The sequence below is a fragment of the Megalops cyprinoides genome, chromosome 23 (genome assembly GCF_013368585.1).
Source record: "Megalops cyprinoides isolate fMegCyp1 chromosome 23, fMegCyp1.pri, whole genome shotgun sequence".
In the NCBI taxonomy this organism is placed as follows: Eukaryota; Metazoa; Chordata; class Actinopteri; order Elopiformes; family Megalopidae; genus Megalops; species Megalops cyprinoides.
Genome location: NC_050605.1, coordinates 23,924,985 through 23,949,019, shown reverse-complemented (window position 1 = coordinate 23,949,019; position 24,035 = coordinate 23,924,985). Strand labels below are relative to the sequence as shown.

Below are 24,035 nucleotides of genomic sequence, written 5' to 3'. Positions count from 1 at the left end.
AGCATCTGACCCCGGCATGCCCTCAGGCCCAATCAGATGGCATTGTTTTTAAATGCAGCTGCTGAATGTAGCCTGCAGGATTCATCCACACCTGCACTCACATCCAAACCTCGACCACTGCTGACGAGGCACGACAGAGCAGCCAGAAGCCCCTGCAGCGTGACCATTAGACCTGCGAAGGAGGAGTCCTCGGCCTGGCCCTGTATCAGCTGCAACAACACGGAGGGCATTTTCAAAAAAAAAAAGGAGGGAGGGCAGAGAGTCCTTATTTGTCGCTTTTCAGCTGAGCTTTCAGATTCACAGCTGTGCTCAAATAAACGTTAAAAATATGACACTTTCCAGGGAAAAATCAAAGAACACCGGCATGTCCCTCCGTTCTGGGGCCCAACCCTCCGCAGCTGCTTTGCTGGAACAGGCCAGAGTGTTTAAAATGGAGAGACACTCTGTGCTCAGGTGCGCATACCCATAATGCACTGGGGGAAGCCTGGTCTTCCACCTCACATCCATAATGTTCCCACATCCAGAGTACCAGCCTCTACACCGTGCATGTTCACATCCTAAATAAAATCCTCATTAACATTCATAATGACGTAGCAGAAACCTTTCACATTCACAGTACGTATGCACATATAGACTGGTGAATATACTTAATGTAAACTTTCCTTGCGTCCTTTTCCAGCGAATTTAGAAATAATTTATTTTTAATGAAGGAACGAACTGAAAAAAACATGAACCCATTTTGCATGGCTGTGTTTTTAAGTTAACAATAACATATCAGTCATGTACTGTTCATAATTACAGCAAAGAGCTGCTGCTGCCACTACCACATAATCCATTTCATAGAAAAACAACTCCCGTTTTCTGATGCGCTTGTAGTATCCAGCCATACCAAGATGAACTATCACCCTCAAGTGGAATGTTGTGGTATTGCAATCAAAATCACAAGAAACCTAAGAACTGGTGGTCAGATAAGTTTTGACTAAAGTTAAATCTTTAAGGGCGCTATATTTCTTTTAATCCCTGCACTAACATTAAAGTATACATAAAACCAAAACAGCATGTTTGCAATGGTGCAATGGCTGTGAGGTCAGGAAGCTGAAGTCAACTTCACATATTTATATTTACATTTTTTGCTTAGCTCTCATGCAGAGTAGATTACATAGCTTACAGTTTTTACATGTTATCCAGTTATACAGCTGGATATTTACCAAGGCAATTCGGGGTTAAGTACCCTGCCAAATTTAGTAACTCAGCATGAAGGGCTACAGGCAGTGTTATATAATAAGAACATACCGTACTGGCTGGCATTTTGAATTCATTTCCATGTATTAATAAAGTAAAGCACACTTTCATTTTAAACCTACTTTTCTCCCTTGGGTTATGCTGCTGTTGCCAGCAGACTGAACACAGTGAAATGCAGTGCTTTATAGCGGAGAGAAGCAGGAACAGGCCTCTTCATCCTATTGCTCACCTGTTCGATTCCCTGCTGGGGAACTGCTGTTATGCCTTTTGGCACTATACTCACCCCAGAACTGCCTCGATAAATATCCTGCTGTAGAAATAGCTCACGTTGAAAAACTACAGCTATGCAAGCTATGTTAGGCTACTCTGAATAACAGCATCTGCTAAGCTACTGTAATGTAATGCGGTGCACTGTATCACGGCCGCTGTGGCCTGCCTGAGCCACATGAAAAAACACTCACCATCCAAAACAGTGTCCCAGTGGCGAAGTCTGCATACTGCTCAATGGTAGAGAGCACGCTGAAGATCAGACACACCAGCACCATGAGGAACCTGACAAAACAAACGAAACAATCAAACAGAATCACCCTTTACCGTGCGTTTCACATCCGCATCGGGGTATTGGCCTGTAGCACATCCACAGGTTAAAATGTGATAACATATATGATATACATTACATATGCATCTCTTTCAGGTAAATACTCTTATCAGGGCATGGTCACTGCTCAGGATTGCACTGGTTTGCAAGTTGAGTTTTTATACATGCCATTCTCTAATGCACTTTTCAGTGAAATGCTAACAGGACCTCAGGTGGGGTCAGATATTTTAAAGGCTATCTGTTTCTCTTCTTTATCAAAGCGGTTCTTCTGGCAGATTTTTCTACTCCATCAGAAACCCAGTAGTTGGGGCATTAATGTGTGCATATGCTTACATGCAAGCTTTATATCATTTTTTTATTTGTATGTTACAGAGCACGTGTATTCATGCACACACTTGCACGTGTGCGGGTGGTGGTCGAGGCATGCGAAACAGACAGCATACATGCGAGATCACGAAAAGAGTGAGATATTGCGTGTTTACATGTTTTGGACACATATGCACAGACACGTGCGACACGCTGGCAGGGATGTAACGTGTTTGAGCTCGTGTCCCATTCAGCAGGACCCAGGGTACTGCACTAACAGGACAGAGGAATGTTAGCAGGGTTCAGACGATGCACAGAGATGCATCATTCCATCACAGACACCAGCAGCTTCACAGACAAGCATGATGCACACACTTTCCCCTTGCCTGCGTGTCTAAATCCAACACCATCTCAAAGACGCAGCTCCCCCCCACAGCGTAATTCCGCTGGGGGGAACGACACATCCCTGGAATGGCGTGAACCCTGAGCTCTACGAAGCGGCTCGCATTTCGGCGGGTCTCTGTGTGGGGGTGGGAGGGAATCCCCCGGTTTGGGGCAGACATCAGGGGGGACAGATGGGCGTGTGTTTTCCACCGCGGGGATTAAGAGCTGACAGTGAAGAGCACAGGGTGGCTGCTGATAATACCGTTCCATCTGCAGCTCCGCACAGATGAAAAAGGAAAATATCCTCTGTGTGAAACAGCAGTTACATCACCGCCCGGGTGCCCAGTGACCTCCCCGAGCCCCAGCAGGGCCATTCAGGGCCTGGCACTTCACGACACGTGTGAGCGCAACGGCGCAAAAAAACATCGTTTACTTCCAGTGAGAAACAGAACCGAGCCTGCCTCACTGCACCCACTGCCCTTCTTTAGAGAGATGTTAGCGACCAGAACAACATCATAGCTGCACCGCACTAACACGTTTAACTGCTTTGTTGTGTAACTTGTATTCAGTAAATAACACGTTTAACTGCTTTGTTGTTTAACTTGTATTCAGTAATTCCCGTTACAGTTCTGGCACAGCGGAGCATCAGTTTCCACTTCCTGTGGTTAGGGCACTGGATCCTGCATGGATTATGCAATTGTCTGCATCATTACAAAACCATCATGCCATCGTGTAATCAAAATTATCACACAAGTGCCTGCCAGATGAAACCGAAAAGTTTAACCCACAATTCAAATATACCTGTTGGAAGACTCCACTGTTGTTCATGACAATGAAAAAAAAATGAGATGGTATGTACCCGATCTGATGATCTGGTGATCTGAACTGCGCAGTTTCCATAAAACAGGCAGGTGGTATTTCCACAGATCACTTATTACAGCTAGAAATGCTGAACCAGGCTTCCACCAGCAGGTAACAGACACACAAAGAGAGAGAATAGACAGGGGATTCACCTAACAACCCAAACTCAGAGTTACAGTTATTCAAACCCTTTTCATAAAAACAATGCATGTAAATATCATCAGCTTTTTCTCAGTTCACTGAGCAGCAACCGAAAATGATCATAAATCACTGCCCAGTGCAGCTGAGAGTAGCACTGTGACATCATATGCAGAACACTAATCACACCACTCAGTGAACAACACTGCCTCCTGCTGGTGGATTAACACATACCACCAAATAAAGGCATGAAAAGGCATTCAATATTGAAAAAATTGGCTACCCACATTAACACCTACATAAACACCTGCCTCTGGAATCCGAGAGATACTGCTTTACCACATGGGCAGACAAACCATCGGGCAATATAGAGCTGAGCTGTAAATTCCACAGGCCTGATTCAGCAGTTTTATAATTAATGAGGAAAAGGCACTGCTGTCTGCAAAATACTGCAGTGTGTTAATCACTCAAAGCCCTTTTCCAGCATGGCAGACACATTACACAGCTCAAACACTGAGGTTCTCCTGTTGGTCACTGTTCTCAATATTCTACATCTCAATATCCTACAAGCCCCCTAGTTACAGCTTTTCCAAGAAGCACATTTATAGACTCTGCTAAGCAATGCTAGCTCTCATACATAAAAGGTCTGTATAATGTGTGCCCTTTGAAAATAATGGAATTTAATTCAGCATTAACCTAATCCCTCTCTTGAATCCCTCTCTCCCCAGATGTACAGAACTCTGGTCTCCCTGCATGAAGGAGATGGGGACAGTCTGTACTAGAGGGCTGTTTCTCAGACTTTTTTCATGTCTGCTTCTGAAATCTAAAAATCACTTCCCTCTCCAGCGCTACATACCAGCTAATGTTATTTTTGTTGTTTTGGTTTTGTTCCTAGACATTTTTTGTAACTGTCATTTTTACAACATCTGGAGAGGTGATGAAAGTTACCAGGAACAGGCTTGCAGCAATAAAATAATCTCTTTTCATATCAGAAAAGCCTCCCCAGCTCAGACTTGGATTTCCATCAACGACGTGTACAATTTTAACATGGTTTACAAGGATCATATTATGATAATCCAGCACTTTGTATTAAGGTCATTATGTAAGTCAATCTACAAAAGGTTATCACATGCGAACCACCTCAGAAAGTTAGCTGGACTAACCCTAGCTAAATTTACAGTGTATAAACACAACCATTCCATGAAAAACAACTTTATTTTTTCCAATTCATTCATTTTCAAACAGGAAAAACGACATATGTGTTTTCATTTTTTACTGGCTCTTTCTAAAGCCATTAAAAAAATAAAAACTCTCCTCCCTGAGCCAACATTCAAAAATGGTACCAAGTGCATTTGAGTGGGTGGCACATGCCCAGTGCAAAGCTGAAACTGTGGAAAACACTTCCATTACCTGAAAATGATGATAAAATATGGACTTAATGACAGTGTCTCATTTCCCAAAACATCTTTCCTGAGTGCGGTCAGTCACTGAGACCGAGAGGCATCAAACCCTGCTCACGGTAGTGTGTATTAGGGGTCATATCCACAAATGAAAACACAATTTTAGACATAATACACACTGAGAATTTACAGCTGCCACTGACCTCTCTGTACATGGCTCTTAGATAAGAGACCTGTCACTAAGCAAATATATTTAAACCTCATCATGCCAAAGGTTTAACAGCAATTATGACCAAGTCCTAATACTGGTGACTACAGTCATTGTAATTTAGAGCAATATTGTATCAAAACACAGGATCCCAAATATTACCAGGCTTTCCCAGCCTGACCTCTGCAGGCAGGTCTGGACCCCCTCCAGTTCGCAGTCTTTCAGAGAAGGACAGACCCTGGAGGCTGATTAAACCCAAACAGCTGGTGGTTTATCCAGCATTACCAGGCTGAGCACAGTCGTACCTCCCCCAGCCCAAAACCACGGCACGCCCCTGCACAGAGGTCTATTCCTCAGGGAGAGTGACGTGGAGAGGAAGCACTAATCCTCCACAGCAGTGTCACGTGTCAGGACACTGTCGGGACACTGTCACGACGCTGTCCGGACGTGCTTATGCCATCCTGAGTTTACAGCAGCGGTGTCTGGGAGTTTCGGAAGACCCATCTGTCACTGGGAGAAATCCGCTAACGGGTATCTCTGAGCTGGGCGATGATTTTTTGTGCCTTTATGCCCACATTAGAGATATGTATACAAAGGTTAGCACTTAACTCAGTATCTTACTGACCTCTTGTAGTACTTCTCGATGACTACTCTTAGCATTGTGATGCACTTATTTGGAAGTCGCACTGGCCATGAGCGTCTGCTAAATGGCGTAATGTAACGTATTATGTTTATTGTCGCGTGCTACAAGTATGACCCCACTTACCAGGCAGTGTGTTCCAAACATGCCGTGGTGCTTCCAAAAGTCAGTGGTTTGGTAAGTTTTCGTCAAAAATATATCCAAGGTCACGCGACTGTCTCCTCGGAATCTTCCACCCTTGCAGTAGAGATACGCCTCACTTAAATATTTAAGGCTTCCTCAGATTGAACTGTGTGTTACTTATTGTTACAAAAGGACAAACATTTTGGGCTCTGGAATGTAATATGATTTTTTTGGCACAACAATGAATTGATATGCTATGATTACCAAGCTTGTGTAATTTTTTTCTTTTTTGTTTTGCTAGCTGGTGCAATGGTTTTTTGTCAGAGTGAATTGTAGGTCAGTATTGAAAAATGACCACCAAAGTGACCTTAAATGCCTCCAGGTGGAAAGACTGGATTCACCTGGACAGGTGGGGCTTTTCCACTGCAGGTAATGAAGGGCTGATGATGGCTGAGGCTCACAGGTTTGTGTCCTGAAATCTGAATAAAATAATAAACGAAATGAGACAATTCCCTGCGATGAGACTCCTGTTTCAGCTGGCTAAAACTGTGGCGTTTTCATGGCTGATGCGCCAGGCTGTGCTGTTTATTGTTTATATCATGTGCTTAGGATCATTATAAACTGTCTGAAATTATTCATCACTGTAATCATTATAACATGATGAATACCCTGCTGTGGCCTCTCTGTTTTGTAGAATAACTTGGGGCTCTGATGGGTCAGTTGCATTTTTAACACGCTGTCATCTCCCTGGTTATTGCTGCAAGTTTAATTCTTTTTTGTTGGATTGATATGGCCTCTGAAATACAAGGCGTCTCTGAGCGTGTGCAAGCGTAGCTGGATTTACGCTGCAGCATCACCCGAGCATCACATTTGATCCAGGCTTATCTGAGTTTTGCAAAGTATAAGATACAAATTTCTGGCGTATTTTATGTTTAGTGTAGAGGTGACTGCTAAGAAATCACAGATCTTATCACTAAAAAATACGTTTAACATATCGGCAGAACATAAAGAACAGCATTAGTGGGCTCTGCTTGGCCTAGAGGCTACATTCAGCCAATAATCCTCCAGCTAACTGACTCACCGCCATCTGAGACATGCATACATTTGGTTCTTGCTGATCTAAACGTTTGATTTTAGTTTCTGCTACGAACCCTTACAATTAATTTATCCTTGATTACACTGACAAAGTATCCATGTGTCCCCATGAAGCCCTCAGTATTAAGAATGTCCAATACCACCAGTAAAGCTGCTCTCTGCCTACAGATGCTGGCAAAACATCGCATGCTTAGTTAATGGGGTGGATTTTCTTGCCGAATGCATTTATTCATACATTTATTCATCTGGCAGACGCTCTTATCCAAAACAACTTGCACAGCATAGTTACGTAAGTGCAGAAAATAACTCCACATAAACAACAGCACATGAAGAAAACATCAGACTACTTTTGAACATCTCAGCGCATGATGCAGTGTCACTGTAAATGATGCCAAGAAGAAAAAAAAAAAAAAACTGTCAAGTGCTGCAATAATCAAAACTAGAGACCATTCATATACCACATTCATCTTCCACTGCAGGGTCTAACTGTATTGTCAGTTGAGCCCTGACCCCTGACCTTTGATCTGACCCCACCCCCCAAGGAAGTGACCCAATTCCTTACTCTGATGCCAATATGACCTTAAATATCATCATTGCCACCAGCATCGGAAGTCAGAGCAAGAGAGCTGACAAGGTGTTTTTTTTCGCCTTTGGCGGTGGAAACACTGTTAATGCGGAATTATGAATCATTGAGACAGCACGACAGACAGCTAAGCTCAGACCACTAAAAGATTACCAATAAGGGTCTTACTGTGGGGGCCATTAAGAGAGGTGGTTGCTGATACCAGCCTCTCCCTGGGGATGTGAGAGATGTTTATGAAGTTCTGCCATCACAATGGCCTCGCGCTGACGTTATATAAAAGAATTAGACGCTGGGGAGGAGCACAGAACAGGCTGCTAACGTTACTGAGCTGTAATCTCGTAAAACACGTTTCAGACAGCAGTGCATGCGGACAGCATCAGCGTGTTGGCTCTGATGTCACCGTGTTTATCTTTTTTTATTTCTCTTGGTTGGTTTTACTCCCCCCCATGCATGACGCCATACCTCAAACCTGGACACAGCTAGGCAAAGTAAGTGACTGACTACAGTACGCACACACTCATACACACCTGCACACACACACACACACATACACACCTGCACACGCACACACACGCATACATACACACCTGCACACACACACACACATACATACACACCTGCACACACACACCTGCACACACACACACATACATACACACCTGCACACACACACCTGCACACACACACACATACATACACACCTGCACACACACATGTACACACAGAACAGAAAAACGCATGCACAAAGGCACATACATACATAGGCGCTCTCACAAATGCATCCATATACACATACACACACTCACACACACGTGCGCACACACACACACACAAATGCGCACACACACACAGACACACGTGCGCACACACTCACACACACGTGCGCAGCTCTCTCAGAGACGCTCCCGCAGATGACGGCAGGTCCATCGCTCCGTCATGGCTGGTGCCCCCGGCCCCTTACCTGCCCTTTCACTCCTGGCAGCTCGTCTCAGGGAGAATAGAGCTGTGACAGGCGGCCAGTGACAGGAGAGAGTTACTTAAAGAAGCCCTGAGGAGCATCACTCAGAGCGGTTTAATTTTGTACGAGCCCGGGTTTGAGTTCTATTCACCATGTAGAAACATTATAGCCCTAATTAGCATGTGAAGAGATGCTCTGAATGCAATAACATAACAAAGCCGATACAGCTCTCAGCCACATAGTTTCCATTACGCTACACCATGCTACCGAGGGCTGCATGACGACTTTTTTTAATAAAGTACTCACCAATCATTCCCTTTAACAGCACAGAGCAAGACCTCTGCATTAGAGAGGATAGTCATTCCAAGGCTTTGGTTGAACCACCTTTCAACCCCCACCACCCTGCACTTTCCCAATGAAAGCATGTGGAAGCTTGAGGAAAATAAAGACACCCTCATTCTTCACAACAGCTGATTCTGAAGAAAACCATGGAAACAACCTGTAGGAAGCCCTTCAGGAACAGATCCCTTGAGATGAATTGGAGACAAAGGGAACATGAAAGGAAGCAAAGGAAAAGAGGACATCCAGAGCTGTGTAAAATAAAAGCACATCCTGGCGCATTAAACCCCAGAATCCTTACTGATGGGGTCCACCCCGTAGCCTGGCAGAGCCTGCGTGTCAAAGCGATACCATCACTGCAATAGTTAATGCCCATCAGCGAGTCAGATGGTCATGAGTCCACTAACATCGAAACAGGCAATCCTTCACAGTACAGAAATGTTTTTGTGAAAACACATCCATGTTATTTTCATGTTGATATTTCATGCATGAGGGTAGCGGATTAGCAGACTGTAAGTGAGCCGTCCAACAGGTGTGTCCGTCAGGCAAACAGGATCTGGTGTACCTGCTGACGGGCCGTAGGCACTGACTCAGACCCGTGCTTAAGGTGGCACTCCTTTTGTGACCGCAATCCAGCATATTCTTTACACATGGCGGAATCAGCTGTAATTAACACCACTGTCAGGCACTCTGCCCACAGAAACAGCTAGACACACATTTTAAAACAGGCACAAAAAGCATGGCAATATGAGCGGCATGATCATCAAGGTATTGAGTTTGTTTTCTGAGAATAACTGATTGTGAATAATATCTGTGGAAAAGTTATCCTGGGTTTGGTCTCTTGAAACTGTCGTGGTCACACACGGTATCTCGGCTTCCATATACACTGCTGCTCCTGTGACTCTGTTAGCAGCAGATACGTACTCTAGCTTTTTAAGTCACTCCGAGAGCAAAAACTATGACAGAGTACACTCCAAACACAATGTCTCATGATAGACCCTAACAAACATTTTTTTCGTATTTTATTCTGTAACAGAACAAAACTTTATTATTATAACGATTAGTGCTTGGCAGCCAAAGAGAGAGAGATCATATTAAAAAGTCTTCCTATTCAATCACCCCAAGAACACACCATATTTAAATATCCCAGTCACAAAACCCAAACACAGCTGTAGTTTCTCTTCTGGAAGACACACGGATGGAGGTTTTGTCCTCCACTGGCTCACTACATGAATCAGACTGCGGTTTACCATTCCTTAGGTACAATGCTAGATAGTTTACACAGCACGGAAAACAACCAATTCCCTGCTGTGTTGAGGGGTACAGGCACACCATGCCAAACCAGCCCTATTGAGCTTGTCATCAGAGCGGAGGAAAAGCCAAGTTTACTCACACTAGGAAATGGTAGAGGAAGCATTTCAGTCCCGTGGGCCTCTCCAGGAAGTTGTAGACATCCCCCTGCATGCTAGTCTTGGTGCGGTAGGGGTGCTGGAAGTGTTTGGGAGGGCGGGCGGAGCGCAGCTCGGAGGATGGCTGCCCGTCGATCTGCACGGCCGGGTCCTTTGTGTGGCCGAGCGGGCTGCGGGGAACGCCTGATCCATTATTCACCGCGGAGTCCTGTTCCAGTGAAACAGGAGAGTAGCGTGTGCTGTCAGCGGCCTCCTCCCAGCTGGGCTCCGTGCTAAGGCAGGCCCCAGTGTGGCCGTTGGGCCCCGGGGCCTTACGGTGACCCCCGCCACTCCTCCGGCCCTGGCAGAACAGGAACATGGGGCTCCCTCGCCTCTCCCCCATGATGCAGGCACCCCAAATCTGGGCCAGGTGGACCAGGAGCTGCAGATGCTGGCAGAATCGCCCCTGGAAGACGATGATGCTGGGGGACCAGGTGTCCAGTGAAGCACCTTCACTGCTGTCCCAAATTGTATTCTCCCACTGCTGAGTGCCTCAACCTGGGGGCAGCACAGGGGTCAGACAGGCACTGAGCATGACAGGTGAGTCAGAGTGATAGCTGCTTTCATTAGACAGCCTGCAGTTAGACTGGACTCAAATTATAGAAGAAGTTCTAATTAAATTCCTTGCGTAGTGATAACTGTCCTGATGTAATCTGACCCATTCACTGCCTATGGGGACAGAAAGGGAAGCAAAACATATCATATGATTTATGATAAGTGGTGACGTATGATTTATGACATCTCTTACATTATTGCATTGTTTCTTTTGCTTAGCAGACGCCCTTTTCTACTGTAATTTGCATATCTGAGATTTTACATGTAAGCTACTTAAAATAGACAAGAAGTTCCAGATGCAATACAAGTTAACCAATCAGCACAAAGCTAAAGGCTACAAATCTGCTCCAACTGAGAATCATCTCAGTTCAGATCTATACATGAAATGAAAATTCTCAAATGATCATATTGATTCATTATCTGTCACCACCAATATGCACAAGATAAAATAAATCACATCAGATCCATCTGTAAATGTTTGTCTCCCTTTGAGAGACTAGTAGAGCCAAATCTTATACTTTAATCTACAGAACAAATACAATAAACTCATAAACATATAAACATGAATATACTTTTTTAATCTGGTCACAAAGACGACTTGCAGAAAGATGGGTCATTCTGTTATTCCAGAGACCCTGATGAGCAGCTCGCTCTTTGCAGCTGTTGGAAACAAGTCTTTGTGAGAAGAGCTGCTCCGAAACAGAAGCCACTTTCCCTCCGTCCGTCTGTCACTCACCACAGCAGACATGCTGACAGCTTCCACCAGCACCTGTCTGCTCAGATACTGTCTCTCCATTGTTTTACCATAGCTGGGCAACCTATACAGCACTATAATCATGTCCTCAGAATTTAAGATGTATTTGGTTTTAGTTCAGCATACTCGCTCATTAAGGTATCAGCTGTCATTCAAATAGTGTTACATACTCAACTGATTAGTCAGCTTCAGCTCCGTGAAAATTACAATATTATGAAAAATATTTCTTGTTTGTATGTTACGTTCTCTGTCAAAGTAAAAAAAGAATCATTGTATTGCATGGCATAATATCCAATGAATATGAATGCATATGAGGAAAACAGTACATTTATTCCAAGTATTGATTGATTATTTACACACAAACTTTAGACAGTACAATGCCACGTACATTTTAGAAGTTCTGTAATTGTTATTTTTCAATCCCAATAAGTTTTCACAGCGATGGATTTTAAGCAATTACCTTCAAGCAGTTGTCCCTCAAAACAGCAACGTTTCAAAAAGATTAAATTAATGACTGTATAAATGATTTGCTATCGGAATTCATAAAGTTAAAATAAATCAGACAAAACCGCCTTAATTACAGCACCATAATGTTCATTGAAATAAAACGATATGTAGGCTATTTGTTGACTGTGGAATCCACAGGCAGAATATCAAAACCATTATACCATAATGTCATTGTTATGGAATTGTCATGGTGCAGAGTATGAATTGTAGACTATGCTTGCCCGTGACACTGACTAGAGACAACTTTTCTAGTTATAAAGACTATGTCCACAATATACTCCAATGGCATTGGAGCTGCCACTTCAAAGAGCAAAAAAATTTAACACAGAACACAGCTTCAGAATTACCAGAATACTAGTACTAATGGGCAACTACAGCGGCGTTTTAATTTCCATAAATGCATTAAAATGCTACTCAGTGCACGATACCAGCATTACTTTCATTTCAATTTCATTATCTTTCTGCAGAGCTGACGACGCGTGCGAATGAAAGCGTTATTTACCTGTCTTACTCGACGCCGGAAGGTGAGCGCATGTTTGCGGTTTTAAAAAATGTGCAGAAGATAGCGCAGTATTTATCGACAGTTGTTCAGGAAATTAGACAAATACAAAGAAAGAAACACTTATCCCACAGACGTCGCAATGATCCCCCTGTCAGACTGACAGTGTGCGATGCATCCCTGCGCAGTCGGACTGCCGCAGCAGCTGGCGCGGAACCACGCCGCACACGTGCGCAGCCGATTTCAGCGCGCTCTGCGTTCCCACCTGATGCACGTGACCACGGCCATATGAATCAGTACATATACTCACTTTTACATGCACAAAGACAGTCGTGCAATGAAGATTATAACTCAACAGCATTTTGTGCAATTGCATTTTTGGAATTTTGACGCAGCTAACTTTTTATTTACCAACTCGTCAATCCAAACACTTGTCCACATAGAAATGCACGGCGGCGGGCAGAAAGTCTATGGCTTGGATATGTCATTGTTTAAGATCCGTTTTAACGTGCCATTTACAACATAAAAAGCAGCACGCATAGGACTGAACGATTCCGGTATGTCACACAATTTATACATTTTTCAATCAATCAGGAGAATTGAGATTGATTTTATAATATTATGATGTCAATGCGTGTAGCAATGATTTATCAAACGTATTTTGCTGCATAATCTTATTTGTTCACTTGAAAGTGCGACATAGCCCTAATCCGAGATTATTTATAGCCTTAAACCGTTGGTTCCTGGATCGATGGTTGGGGCTCCATCTATTCGTACTGCACTTGGCTCTCAGTTACCCTTGACTCCCATCTGGGTGCGTTATGGTGCCTGGGAGTACGTGTTTCGACTGTACGCTTTGTTTGTCCCTACGTAGTCGCCGTAGTCGCCTCCATTTAATCATGGCCGCCTCTACGGTGTGTGTAGCCATGTCGTCCTTAAGGCGAATAAACTGTCACTTTTTTCAGATAATGAATCAAGTATGCAGAAGGGCGACATATGCCACAGCCCTATCAGTGACCAGTGGTACCTCGAATAAAGGTAGCTGCTTTTGTGTCAGTACCGTACTTCTTAATGAAAGGTCTGTAGTTCTGAAGTACTGTGGCTAACGAGCTATGAAAGATAGGTCACAGCCACGCTATTTGCAAATATAGCTGTGTGCGTCTGTCACATTAACTGCAAGAATCTGAAATGCTGTTTGTGTTCGAAACGTTTGTCGAAATCTGGAAAATGGTCGTACTTTACCAAATGTCTGGTTAGTCAACAAAACATTTTGCCAACCTTTTTAGGTGTTCCTGCAAGAGGTAACAGGGGAGCTTTTATCAGAAGACCGAAGCGAGAGGTAAACCGGATCCGTTTTAGTAGCAATCTGTAAAATCTAAAGCAGACCCTTTTGCAAGGTGGCTACTGTTAAGAACGGGTGCGCAGAATGGCATTAGCTAGTCTCGCTAGATGTTGACAAGCTAATGCTCTGGTGTCGCCGCTCTCTGTATATGTCATGTCACAGGCTGGAGAACCACGATCGGAGAAGATGCCTGTGGACCAGGACTGGACCGCGGTGTACCCGACTGCAGCCTCTTTCAAGGCCGCCACCGTCCCGCTGCCTGTCCGCATGGGCTACCCGGTGAAGCGGGGTGTGCCCCCGGCCAAGAAGGGCAATCTGGAGCTCATCAAGGTTAGAGGGCACGACTTTTCTCACAGGCGTCTCATCGTCTCCATTAGCGACGGGCAGTCAACATCACTTTGAAGCATAAAAAAGAGTAGGTCCACCTGATGGATGCAGGCCTCTATGTTTAAAAAAGACTGTTCATGCATATGTAAATCATTTAACATAAAACGGACACGGCATTAAAAGAGAAACCTAGAAGTGTACCCATTTCGCAGATGTAAGTAAACCTGATACTGCAGTACCTCCTTTGCTCGTCTGACGTTTCACACAGCTAATTGGACGCTGATTTATATTTGATTAGGCCAGCGGCTTGAAAATCAGCGATGCACCTGCCAATAACGGAATAGTTGCATCGTTTCGTTATTCGTGCACGTGTTTCCTTAATGATGCACGTTTTCCATTAATCGTGCTTATTTCACATATTGCTTTTATTTACAGTCCCAGCCCAAACATCCAGCCTGCTTTTAAATATATATATTATTTATCATACACAATGCAATCTGCACAGCAGGTAGTCCATTTATCGGAGCAGCTGAATGAAGGCACTGTTGTAAAGCCGGGGAAAACTGTATCCGCCACAGGTTTCTAACAGTAAGGTCCAGAGTCCACATTCTGTATTACACAAGTGGACCACAGTGCGGCAGAACAGTGACTGCATTCTTGTGTCACCTCAGCTGCCCGCTAGAATCCGCCCTCACTGGCGGTGAGTATGAGTTTGGGGCCCTGGGATTGTGGCAGGATTACAGCTGTTGTCTGATTCGCAGATCCACCCGGCCACAGGCCACCTGTGTGTTCTGTTCAGCAACAGCTGGACCATCCGTAATGATGTCGTTAATGTTTTTGATTGCGTCTTCTGAGGTTTAAAAGATTACTCAAAGTACGGGAGGCAGAGGGATCTGTCTTTGGATTGCTCTTATGTAAAACTGCTTGAAGCTGCAGTTTCAGTCCCAGACAGAGTGCAGTTTGGGTATTGAGGTGCCATAGGTTACGAAATTGTTGTGCTGTGTTCTGGTTAAGTATTAAAGCTTTTAATGTGCATTTTCTGAAATGCAATGCCTTTGATGAAATATCAAATCTCTTTCAGATTCCGAACTTTCTGCATTTAACCCCAGCAGCAATAAAGAAACACTGTGAAGCTTTGAAGCGTAAGTTCCCGTTTAAACAGAAACCCTGTGGGTTAAACACAGTGAAAACATTACAGTTCAGTCAGCAGCTCTCCTGAGCTTTGGCTCATATACACTTGCACTTAAATATTCTTTTTCTTCATACACAGTTCAGTGAGTTCTGGGGCCACAGAAGTTAATGGAAAAATGTATGTGTACATACAACATTATTAATACTTTGAGTTTTTTCAGTCAGATCTAAGGGCAAACGTATATCCAAACCCAGTCTTCAGTCTCATTTGATTGCCATTCAGACTGTTGGAACACCTACCTTTGTGTGATTATTTTGCCATCCTAAAATTGTTGTGATATCCAACCAGAAAATGTGATTTGTTCTGCCAGGACCTGCAGGAGGGTGTGTGTATGCGCAGTGATTTGCTCTGCCAGGACCTGCAGGAGGGTGTGTGTATGCGCAGTGATTTGCTCTGCCAGGACCTGCAGGAGGGTGTGTGTATGCGCATATGCACAGTGGTGCTGTCTGCACTGCCAGGACCTGCAGGAGGGTTTGTGTATGCGCATATGCACAGTGGTGCTGTCTGCTCTGCCAGGACCTGCAGGAGGGTGTGTGTATGCGCAGTGATTTGCTCTGCCAGGACCTGCAGGAGGGTGTGTGTATGCGCATATGCACAGTGGTGCTGTCTGCACTGCCAGGACCTGCAGGAGGGTTTGTGTATGCGCATATGCACAGTGGTGCTGTCTGCTCTGCCAGGACCTGCAGGAGGGTGTGTGTATGCGCAGTGATTTGCTCTGCCAGGACCTGCAGGAGAGTGTGTGTATGCGCAGTGATTTGCTCTGCCAGGACCTGCAGGAGGGTGTGTGTATGCGCAGTGATTTGCTCTGCCAGGACCTGCAGGAGGGTGTGTGTATGCGCAGTGATTTGCTCTGCCAGGACCTGCAGGAGGGTGTGTGTGCATATGCACAGTGGTGCTGTCTGCACTGCCAGGGTTGTGTGTGCTCAGGTTCACTCTCACTGCTCTGTCTCCAGCCTTCTGCACAGAGTGGCCGTCGGCCCTGAACTCGGACTCTAAGTGTGAGCAGTTCTTCCCCATCCGCGTGGAAACCAAAGACTACGCCTCCGCTGGTCCGTCACTGAGGAACCCCCGGGCCCGCGTGGTCACGCTTCAGGTGTGTGTGTGTTTCTGTTCGTCTGTCTGTCTTTTCTGGGGCAGCAGTGAGGTGTAGTGTTAAGGAGCAGGGCAGCAGTGAGGTGCAGTGTTAAGGAGCAGGGCAGCAATGTGGTGTAGCGGTAAGGAGCAGCAGTGTGGTGTAGCGATAAGGAGCAGCAGTGTGGTGTAGCGATAAGGAGCAGGGCCGCAGTGTGGTGTAGCGGTAAGGAGCAGGGCCGCAGTGTGGTGTAGCGGTAAGGAGCAGGGCAGCAGTGTGGTGTAGCGGTAAGGAGCAGGGCAGCAATGTGGTGTAGCGGTAAGGAGCAGGGCCGCAGTGTGGTGTAGCGGTAAGGAGCAGGGCAGCAGTGTGGTGTAGTGGTAAGGAGCAGCAGTGTGGTGTAGCGATAAGGAGCAGCAATGTGGTGTAGCGGTAAGGAGCAGGGCAGCAGTGTGGTGTAGCGGTAAGGAGCAGGGCAGCAGTGTGGTGTAGCGGTAAGGAGCAGGGCAGCAATGTGGTGTAGCGATAAGGAGCAGCAGTGTGGTGTAGCGGTAAGGAGCAGGGCAGCAATGTGGTGTAGCGATAAGGAGCAGCAGTGTGGTGTAGCGGTAAGGAGCAGGGCAGCAGTGTGGTGTAGCGGTAAGGAGCAGGGCAGCAGTGTGGTGTATCGGTAAGGAGCAGGGCCACAGTGTGGTGTAGTGGTAAGGAGCAGGGCAGCAGGGTGGTGTAGTGGTAAGGAGCAGGGCAGCAGTGTGGTGTAGTGGTAAGGAGCAGCAGTGTGGTGTAGCGGTAAGGAGCAGGGCAGCAGGGTGGTGTAGCGGTAAGGAGCAGGGCAGCAGTGTGGTGCAGTGGTAAGGAGCAGCAGTGTGGTGCAGTGGTAAGGAGCAGCAGTGTGGTGCAGTGGTAAGGAGCAGGACAGCAGTGAGGTGCAGTGTTAAGGAGCAGGGCTCGTAACCCAAAGGCTGCTGGTTCAGTTCCCTGCTGGGGCGCTGTAACACACCTGCTTGGGTGAGGTATTTAACCCAGAAATACCTCAGTAAGTATCCACCTCTGTCTATGGATAACATGTGAAAACTGTAATTGGCTAAGTGTGTCTGCTAAGAAACTGAATGTAATCGTGTCTGTCCCACTCATCTCTATGGCAGGGACTGATGATGTGTCATCTTATAGGATGAGAGCAATCAGCAGGTGCAGTAGAATAACTGCTCGCTGAGTTCGCGTTAAGATAAATTATTTAAAATGGTTTCGTTTCAACTGCATCCAAACAAAGCTACCAAACATGCCATTGCTGAACCATAGTTACTATTTGATTGACATAATTATCCTTAATCTCTGTAATATCAGATCATCACAGAGCTTCTTAGCAGCAAGAGGGTGGGACTAGGTGGTCCCAGTGCCAACACATTAATTGATTGATTGGGACAGATGGTAACAGGTGACGTCTTTTATAACGTGACCACAGCCGTCGTGAGGTCATGCACAGCTGATCTGCAGTGTGCTGTGCATCTGAGCATCTGCCGTTTAAACCACACGGATGAGCTTTCAGGCTTTGTGTTGTTGCTGTGGTGATCGTCCCCAAAACAGTGCTAGAAGGAGAATTATTCTAGCTGCACAGTTAAAGTCTCTCAGGTTACCTTCAGCTTTTTGAGGTGACTGTTGAATGGGTGGGGGTATCCCCGGTTGCCTTTCTCCTGTCACAGAACCTCAGAACTGTCAGGTGGAAACACATCAGTCTGGTTAGAACCAGGTGGGGACCAAGGTAACCTGCTGTCAGTGGAGTTCCACAATCATGTCCTGTCCTTCCTGGGTCCATTTTTCCCCTGCTTATGTAAAAGTTCAACAGACTTTGGAGGAAAATTATTTAAGTTCATCATACTTAATTAATCTGTAAATACATAGATTTTTAAAAAATTATTTATGATGGTCACGGTTTTGATTGTGGAGCTGAAACTTGTGGTTTGGCACAAATCTCTGGCCATCTGCTGCCCTGATACTTTGCCGATGGGTTACCAGCCTAATGCAGAAATCATTTCTGCAGTAATCCCTTTGGATTAGGCCTAGCAGTGGGGAGTGTGGGATGAACTGAGAGATGAAGGTAGTAAGGAGCTGGTGGGAGCCGTGGTTGGCGGAGTTGGCGGAGCGCGCTGGAGCGTACAGCCCTGACCTCAGTCCTCCTCTGTCATTCAGAAAACCGGCCTCCGTCGGTGCCAGGCCTGGGTGAATGGATCTCTCCCCTCGATAGCTGCTTCATCCATCCAACTCACTGAAAGACAGCAGACACACACGCACCTCAGAGCCTCACACACATGCATGTTACAGCCAGCCTTACCCTGCGCTCCACATACATTAATCTCTTTTGTTTTTCCCGGTCACGCAGAGCTTAGAGATCCTTCAGGCCATGACTCTGATGCAGATAAGTCTGTATCCCGCAGACTCGTATGAATAGAGAGGGGATTTGAGTGATGGGGTGGAGCTCTCAGTTCAGAGAGTTCCGTTCGGAATGATTGACCTGTTGTGGGTTTGCTGTGTTAGAGGTCTGTGCGCACAAGGCTTTTGGTGAGGGTTCAGATATGGGGCTGGCAGAATGAGCTGAGAGACAGAGCCTTCAAATCACTGTCCAATAAACCGCCACCCCAAAGGCCTGCAGCCTGGCCTTTATACCCACTGAATACTGCTCCTCAGATCAGCCCAAGTGTGTCCCCATAATCGCTGCTGGGATGGTCTGGATCACCGTTAGTTAGCTGTTAGTGTTATTAGTACTGTACGTGTTTTTTCTGCTACCAGTCTTTTGTGAAAGATTTGGTGTTATCAGTGTTGATTCTGTGAGACTAAGCTGTGTATGTGTGCGTGTGTAGCACAATAGTTAAAGAGCAGGACTCGTACCCGAAAGGTTGCCAGTTCGATCCCCGCTTGGACACTGCTGCTGTACCCTTGGGCAAGGTACTTAACCCACAATTGCCTCGGCTGTATAAATGGATAACATTGTAAAGAACTGTAACCTATGTAAGTCGCTTTGGATAAAAGCGTCTGCCAATTGAATAAATGTAAATGTGCGTGCACACACATGTACTCTGCTGTCTGCAGGTGAAACTGTCCAGTCTGAACCTGGATGACCATGCGCGGAAGAAGCTAATTAAACTTGTGGGTGACCGTTACTGCAAGGACACAGACACACTGACCATCACCACAGACAGGTACAGCCCCCTAACAGACACACTCACCATCACCACAGACAGGTACAGCCCCCTAACAGACACACTCACCATCACCACAGACAGGTACAGCCCCCTAACAGACACACTCACCATCACCACAGACAGATATAGACACACTGACCATCACCACAGACAGGTACAGCCCCCACCCCCCAGACACGTTCACCACACACTCACTCACCACCACAGACAGGTGCGTCTCCAAGTAAGTTGCTTCCCTCTCCTCCTCCCATCTGTCCATAAGGAATCTCCAGAAGGTCAGGATCAGCCTCTCCTGGGACAGGAACTGGTGCTAATTATTTGAGACAAAGTGCATGGTGGATTGTGGGGGGAAAATAAACTCAGTGTGAGAAATGTTGGTCAGTGCTGACCCATTTGCTTTCTTGCAGCTGTCCTCTGAGGAAGCAGAACTACGATTATGCCATGTACCTCCTCACTGTCCTATACCATGAGTCCTGGGTAAGTCCTTTGTGTCTGACAGGGGTTGGAATTATGAAGCTTCATGTGTAGAGAATTCCTGATATTTTTCAGTGATTGCAGTGTAGATAGGGTTTTTACAAGCATGAATGCATCAAATGCAAGCTTTAGTCATCTGTGTACCATTGCCTGTCTAGAGCCTGTCTGATTGTGTAGTTACTGTTCACACATTGTGAATAAGAGGCAGATTGAGTGAGGAGGGTCAAGATTTCAAATCACAGTTGTTGCTAACAAGCAACAATGAGAGCAGTCGCCGGCCTTATGACACTCGCGTTCTTTCTGGAGCAGAAGAAACCGAAGCCACCGTATGACTGTGAAACAGGCACAGGGTCGGAGTATGCAGACTCTCACAGACCCAGCGCTGGGGTCCCGGGAGAGAAGTTTGGGCTGTCAGTGTTTCTCCCACCTCTCTTTCTCTGGGAGGGTTGTTTCTGGCGCTGAAAGGCCACGGCAGCCTGCGTGTTACAGGAAAACGTGTCCAGGCCTGGAAGTGTAACCCGACCCCCTGCCCTTTGAGAGTACAAAGGAGCGCTTAGTGTGAGCGTAGCCGCGCAGCTCTCAGGAGAAACGCTACACTGCAAAGAGCCGCATTGTTAGCCGCTGTCAGAGCGATGCTATCACAGCGACACTCTGTAAGACAGCCTCTGCCTGCTAATTCCTCCACGCCGCCAATCTGGGCCCACGCTCAGCCAGCGGAGTGGTCCAAGCCGTGCCGGTAATCTCTCGGCACAGTTTGGGTGGGTCGGTGCAGGTGAAAACAGTTGCTCTATCGATGCCCTGAACACTTAACTCTCGGTCTGGCCTCAAACCGATGGGCTGCTTGTTTTTTCTAAACACAGAACTCACAGAAACATGAAGCCAGGATTACAGGTGATGAGTGGACTCTTTATCAAATGGACAACTCTGGGGGGATGCCAATTAACCCAGAAACTCAGAACAAAGCCATTCAGCCTGTCCTTCCCTCAAACACACGTGAATTGGGCAAGAACAGCCCAGGTCTCGGTATATAAGTCTAGACTTAACTGGCTCAGTAGATAAGAGTAGACTTAAAGTCTCACTCATGTGCCTTTACTAACATTTGTGTCCACCCATGAATTCACTTAATGTGAAGCACCACAGATTACCCTTAGAGAGGAGTAGCCCGGGTTTCCTGTTTTCCCTGCTTAAAGGTAACTCCTGCCATAGGTTTAAGTGTCCAGGGCTTTAATATGGTAGCTTAAGGCTGGGTGGGAAGCTAGCTGCCTTCTCGGCAGAGACAGAGCGATGCTATCGGTGTCTGTGGTCTCCGTGGAGGAGAGGGGTAATCCTCTCAGACCCCTCCTCAAACTGCAGACAGTATTACAGAGCATGCGGATGTAATGACGGTCATTAACCCTGCATCCCGGCCGCGGCGGGAGGAACCAGTGCCCACGCTGTGCTCAGCGGCCTCCACACAATCGTGCTTTTGTCCGAGCGGGAAGGAGAGCGGAGCAGGCCGGCCTGAAGAGGCTGCTCCGAGGAGTAAAGCACAGGGGCGAAACTGGATCTCTGTGAGAGACACCCGCAGAGCACTTAAAAAGCCAGGAAGAGCAGGGGTGGAGGGGAGAGGGGTGAAAGTCCTCCATCCACTTTTCCCGGATTGCAGTTAAGTGGTGTTAGTTAGCTCAGGACCCAGTGCTGCACGGTTTAAGTCAAATACTTACTAATGTTTACACTTAACTAACTAACCAGGTGCTGAGAAATACCTTCAGTTTCAGTAAACCTAGCAGACAGGTGTGCACGAAAGAAAGAGGTTAGTACAGTATGGACATGCAGTCATAATGGTAAAACCAGGACAACGTAGATACCATACACGGGCATAAAAAGACTCGCTGGGACAGTCCATACACAGCAATCCATTGTTAAAAAAGTGACTGTTAAAATTGAATCAACTTTGGTATTTAATGTAGCCTTGGAGAGTAGTATAAATGCCGTTAGATTACGAAGATTAAATATGCGTGTCAGTAGTGGACTAACAGTCTGTAGCCTGCATTGCTGCTTGCGTTAGGCAGAACTCTGGATCTGGAGTGTGGAAGCAGGAAGATGTGCTGTAATTGGCAGGAGATCTAAAACCAAGTCTCTCCCTGTCAGTGGCTCATAAATGACCCTGCAGCAGGATTTAAAACAAACTGAGGCAGTACTGTTCAGTGTTGCAGACTGTAAGTTTCCAGAACCTCTGCAGATAAATTAGAATGGCCTGTTACAGTTAGACTTTGACTGGAAGGGGGGGGTTGAAGCCCCAGGCCATTTGAGCCCCTTTTCAGCTCTGAGCTGCTTCTGCAGACCTGCCTGCTCACCTGCCTGTTCTCTGTGCAGAAAGTGGAGGCCTGGGAGAAGGACAAGACCCTGGCGGACATGGAGGAGTACAGCTGGGAGGACAGCCTGTCGCAGAGGAACACTCTGGACACCCTGCTGCGCATGCGGGGGGAGGAGGGGGACGCGGGCGTGGCCAGAGAGGAGCTGCTGGGGACCGCCGAGGTGCAGAAGTACAGAGACTCTGTCACCAGGCTGAAGAACGAGGGAGACAACGAGAGCAGCGTACTGCAGTACAAAGAAGCGGTGAAGAAACTGTTCAACCTCTGAGCCACACACACACACACACACACACACACACACACTGCAGTACAGAGACGCTGTGAAGAGACTGGTCAACATCGAGTCCCTCTCTCACACACACACACACACACACACTGCAGTACAGAGACGCTGTGAAGAGACTGGTCAACATCGAGTCCTTCTCTCTCACACACACACACGCACACACACGTGCAAATTCACACGCAAACAGACCAAGACTGAGTTACTCGTGACATCACTGTGCACTGAGAGTGGTGGTCACAGATAATACCCCAGGACTGGATCCATCAGCCCTTTTTTTTTTCCTCCAGATGAAAGTACATTCTTTTCTGTTGTCTACACCATAACTGAATAAAAATATGAGTAAAATATTGAAATTGCTTCACTTGGGTTTTTTCTTCACCTTTTGTTGTTGGGCTGTGCCTGAATGCCACATAAGGATACCAAAGCTGAGTCAAAAGTGACCAGCACCTAATGACTGTCATTGTTCCTGTAATTTCCTCACATCTAACTTACCTGAATAGCACCTGTTCCCGACATTTCCCATCACGCGTCCCGCTTACAGGAAGCGCAAAGCCACGCCCTGCCCTCCCTGTGAAAGGGCCGCATTCAGCGCTGGCCCGAGTGAAATGCCAGCCCGTTTGGGAACAGTGTGGGGTCCTCGCTGGGCCTGGGACAGCCGAAACCTGAGGCGGTTCTGGTCCAGCTGCTCTCCCGCTGCTGAGAGAGGAGTCAGGCCTGAGCTCAGCGCAGAGTCCGCTCCAAAACCCAAGTGCACTTAGCACCTCGCTGCTGTGTCCCAGAACAAAACCCTGCCTGTCTGTTCCTGCATATGAGCTTCACTCAGCTCTTCAGTACATATGCCAAGGTACCGAGTGTACTCTCAGATGTTAGGTTTTCTGGAAGTGACTTTGCATGGTTTGATGTCACAGAGCACAGGTACATCAAGTTACGCTTTTTTTTTTTTTTCTTTTTATTTAGTTGCAAGTTCGTTGTCTGTCAGTTACACGGAAATACTGGTTAGCTAATGTAACTGCAGGTCCCATATGTGAGGATGCAAACGGCACATAACCACAATTAAACGCCATGTTAATGACGTGACCTCAGATTACCCCTGCTGGGTTCACAGCAATGCTACAACGTTGGTTTAAAAAGTTCAGAAAGAACACCAACTACA

General features: G+C 46.3%; 2 protein-coding genes across 2 annotated transcripts in view; one reads left to right on the top strand and one right to left on the bottom strand.

Moving 5' to 3' along the window:
• The window catches only part of kcnq1.2 (potassium voltage-gated channel, KQT-like subfamily, member 1.2), a 128,264-nt gene extending 115,591 nt beyond the window's left edge, over window positions 1–12,673 (bottom strand). The window contains exons 1-3 of the mRNA XM_036518516.1: window positions 12,651–12,673; window positions 10,269–10,745; window positions 1,704–1,794 (exon numbers count right to left, since the gene is read on the bottom strand). Of these exons, the coding sequence (XP_036374409.1) occupies window positions 1,704–1,794; window positions 10,269–10,745; window positions 12,651–12,673 (591 nt within the window). The remainder of the gene's footprint in view (window positions 1–1,703; window positions 1,795–10,268; window positions 10,746–12,650) is intronic.
• An 864-nt stretch (window positions 12,674–13,537) lies between these two features.
• On the top strand, window positions 13,538–23,194 carry mrps35 (mitochondrial ribosomal protein S35). The gene is made up of 9 exons (XM_036517847.1): window positions 13,538–13,676; window positions 13,925–13,977; window positions 14,143–14,310; window positions 15,389–15,449; window positions 16,453–16,592; window positions 19,656–19,765; window positions 20,176–20,245; window positions 22,598–22,868; window positions 22,950–23,194. The coding sequence occupies exons 1-8, from the start codon at window positions 13,538–13,540 to the stop codon at window positions 22,862–22,864; spliced, it is 1,008 nt and encodes a 335-aa protein (XP_036373740.1). The 3' UTR covers window positions 22,865–22,868; window positions 22,950–23,194.
• The last annotated feature ends 841 nt before the right edge of the window (window positions 23,195–24,035 follow it).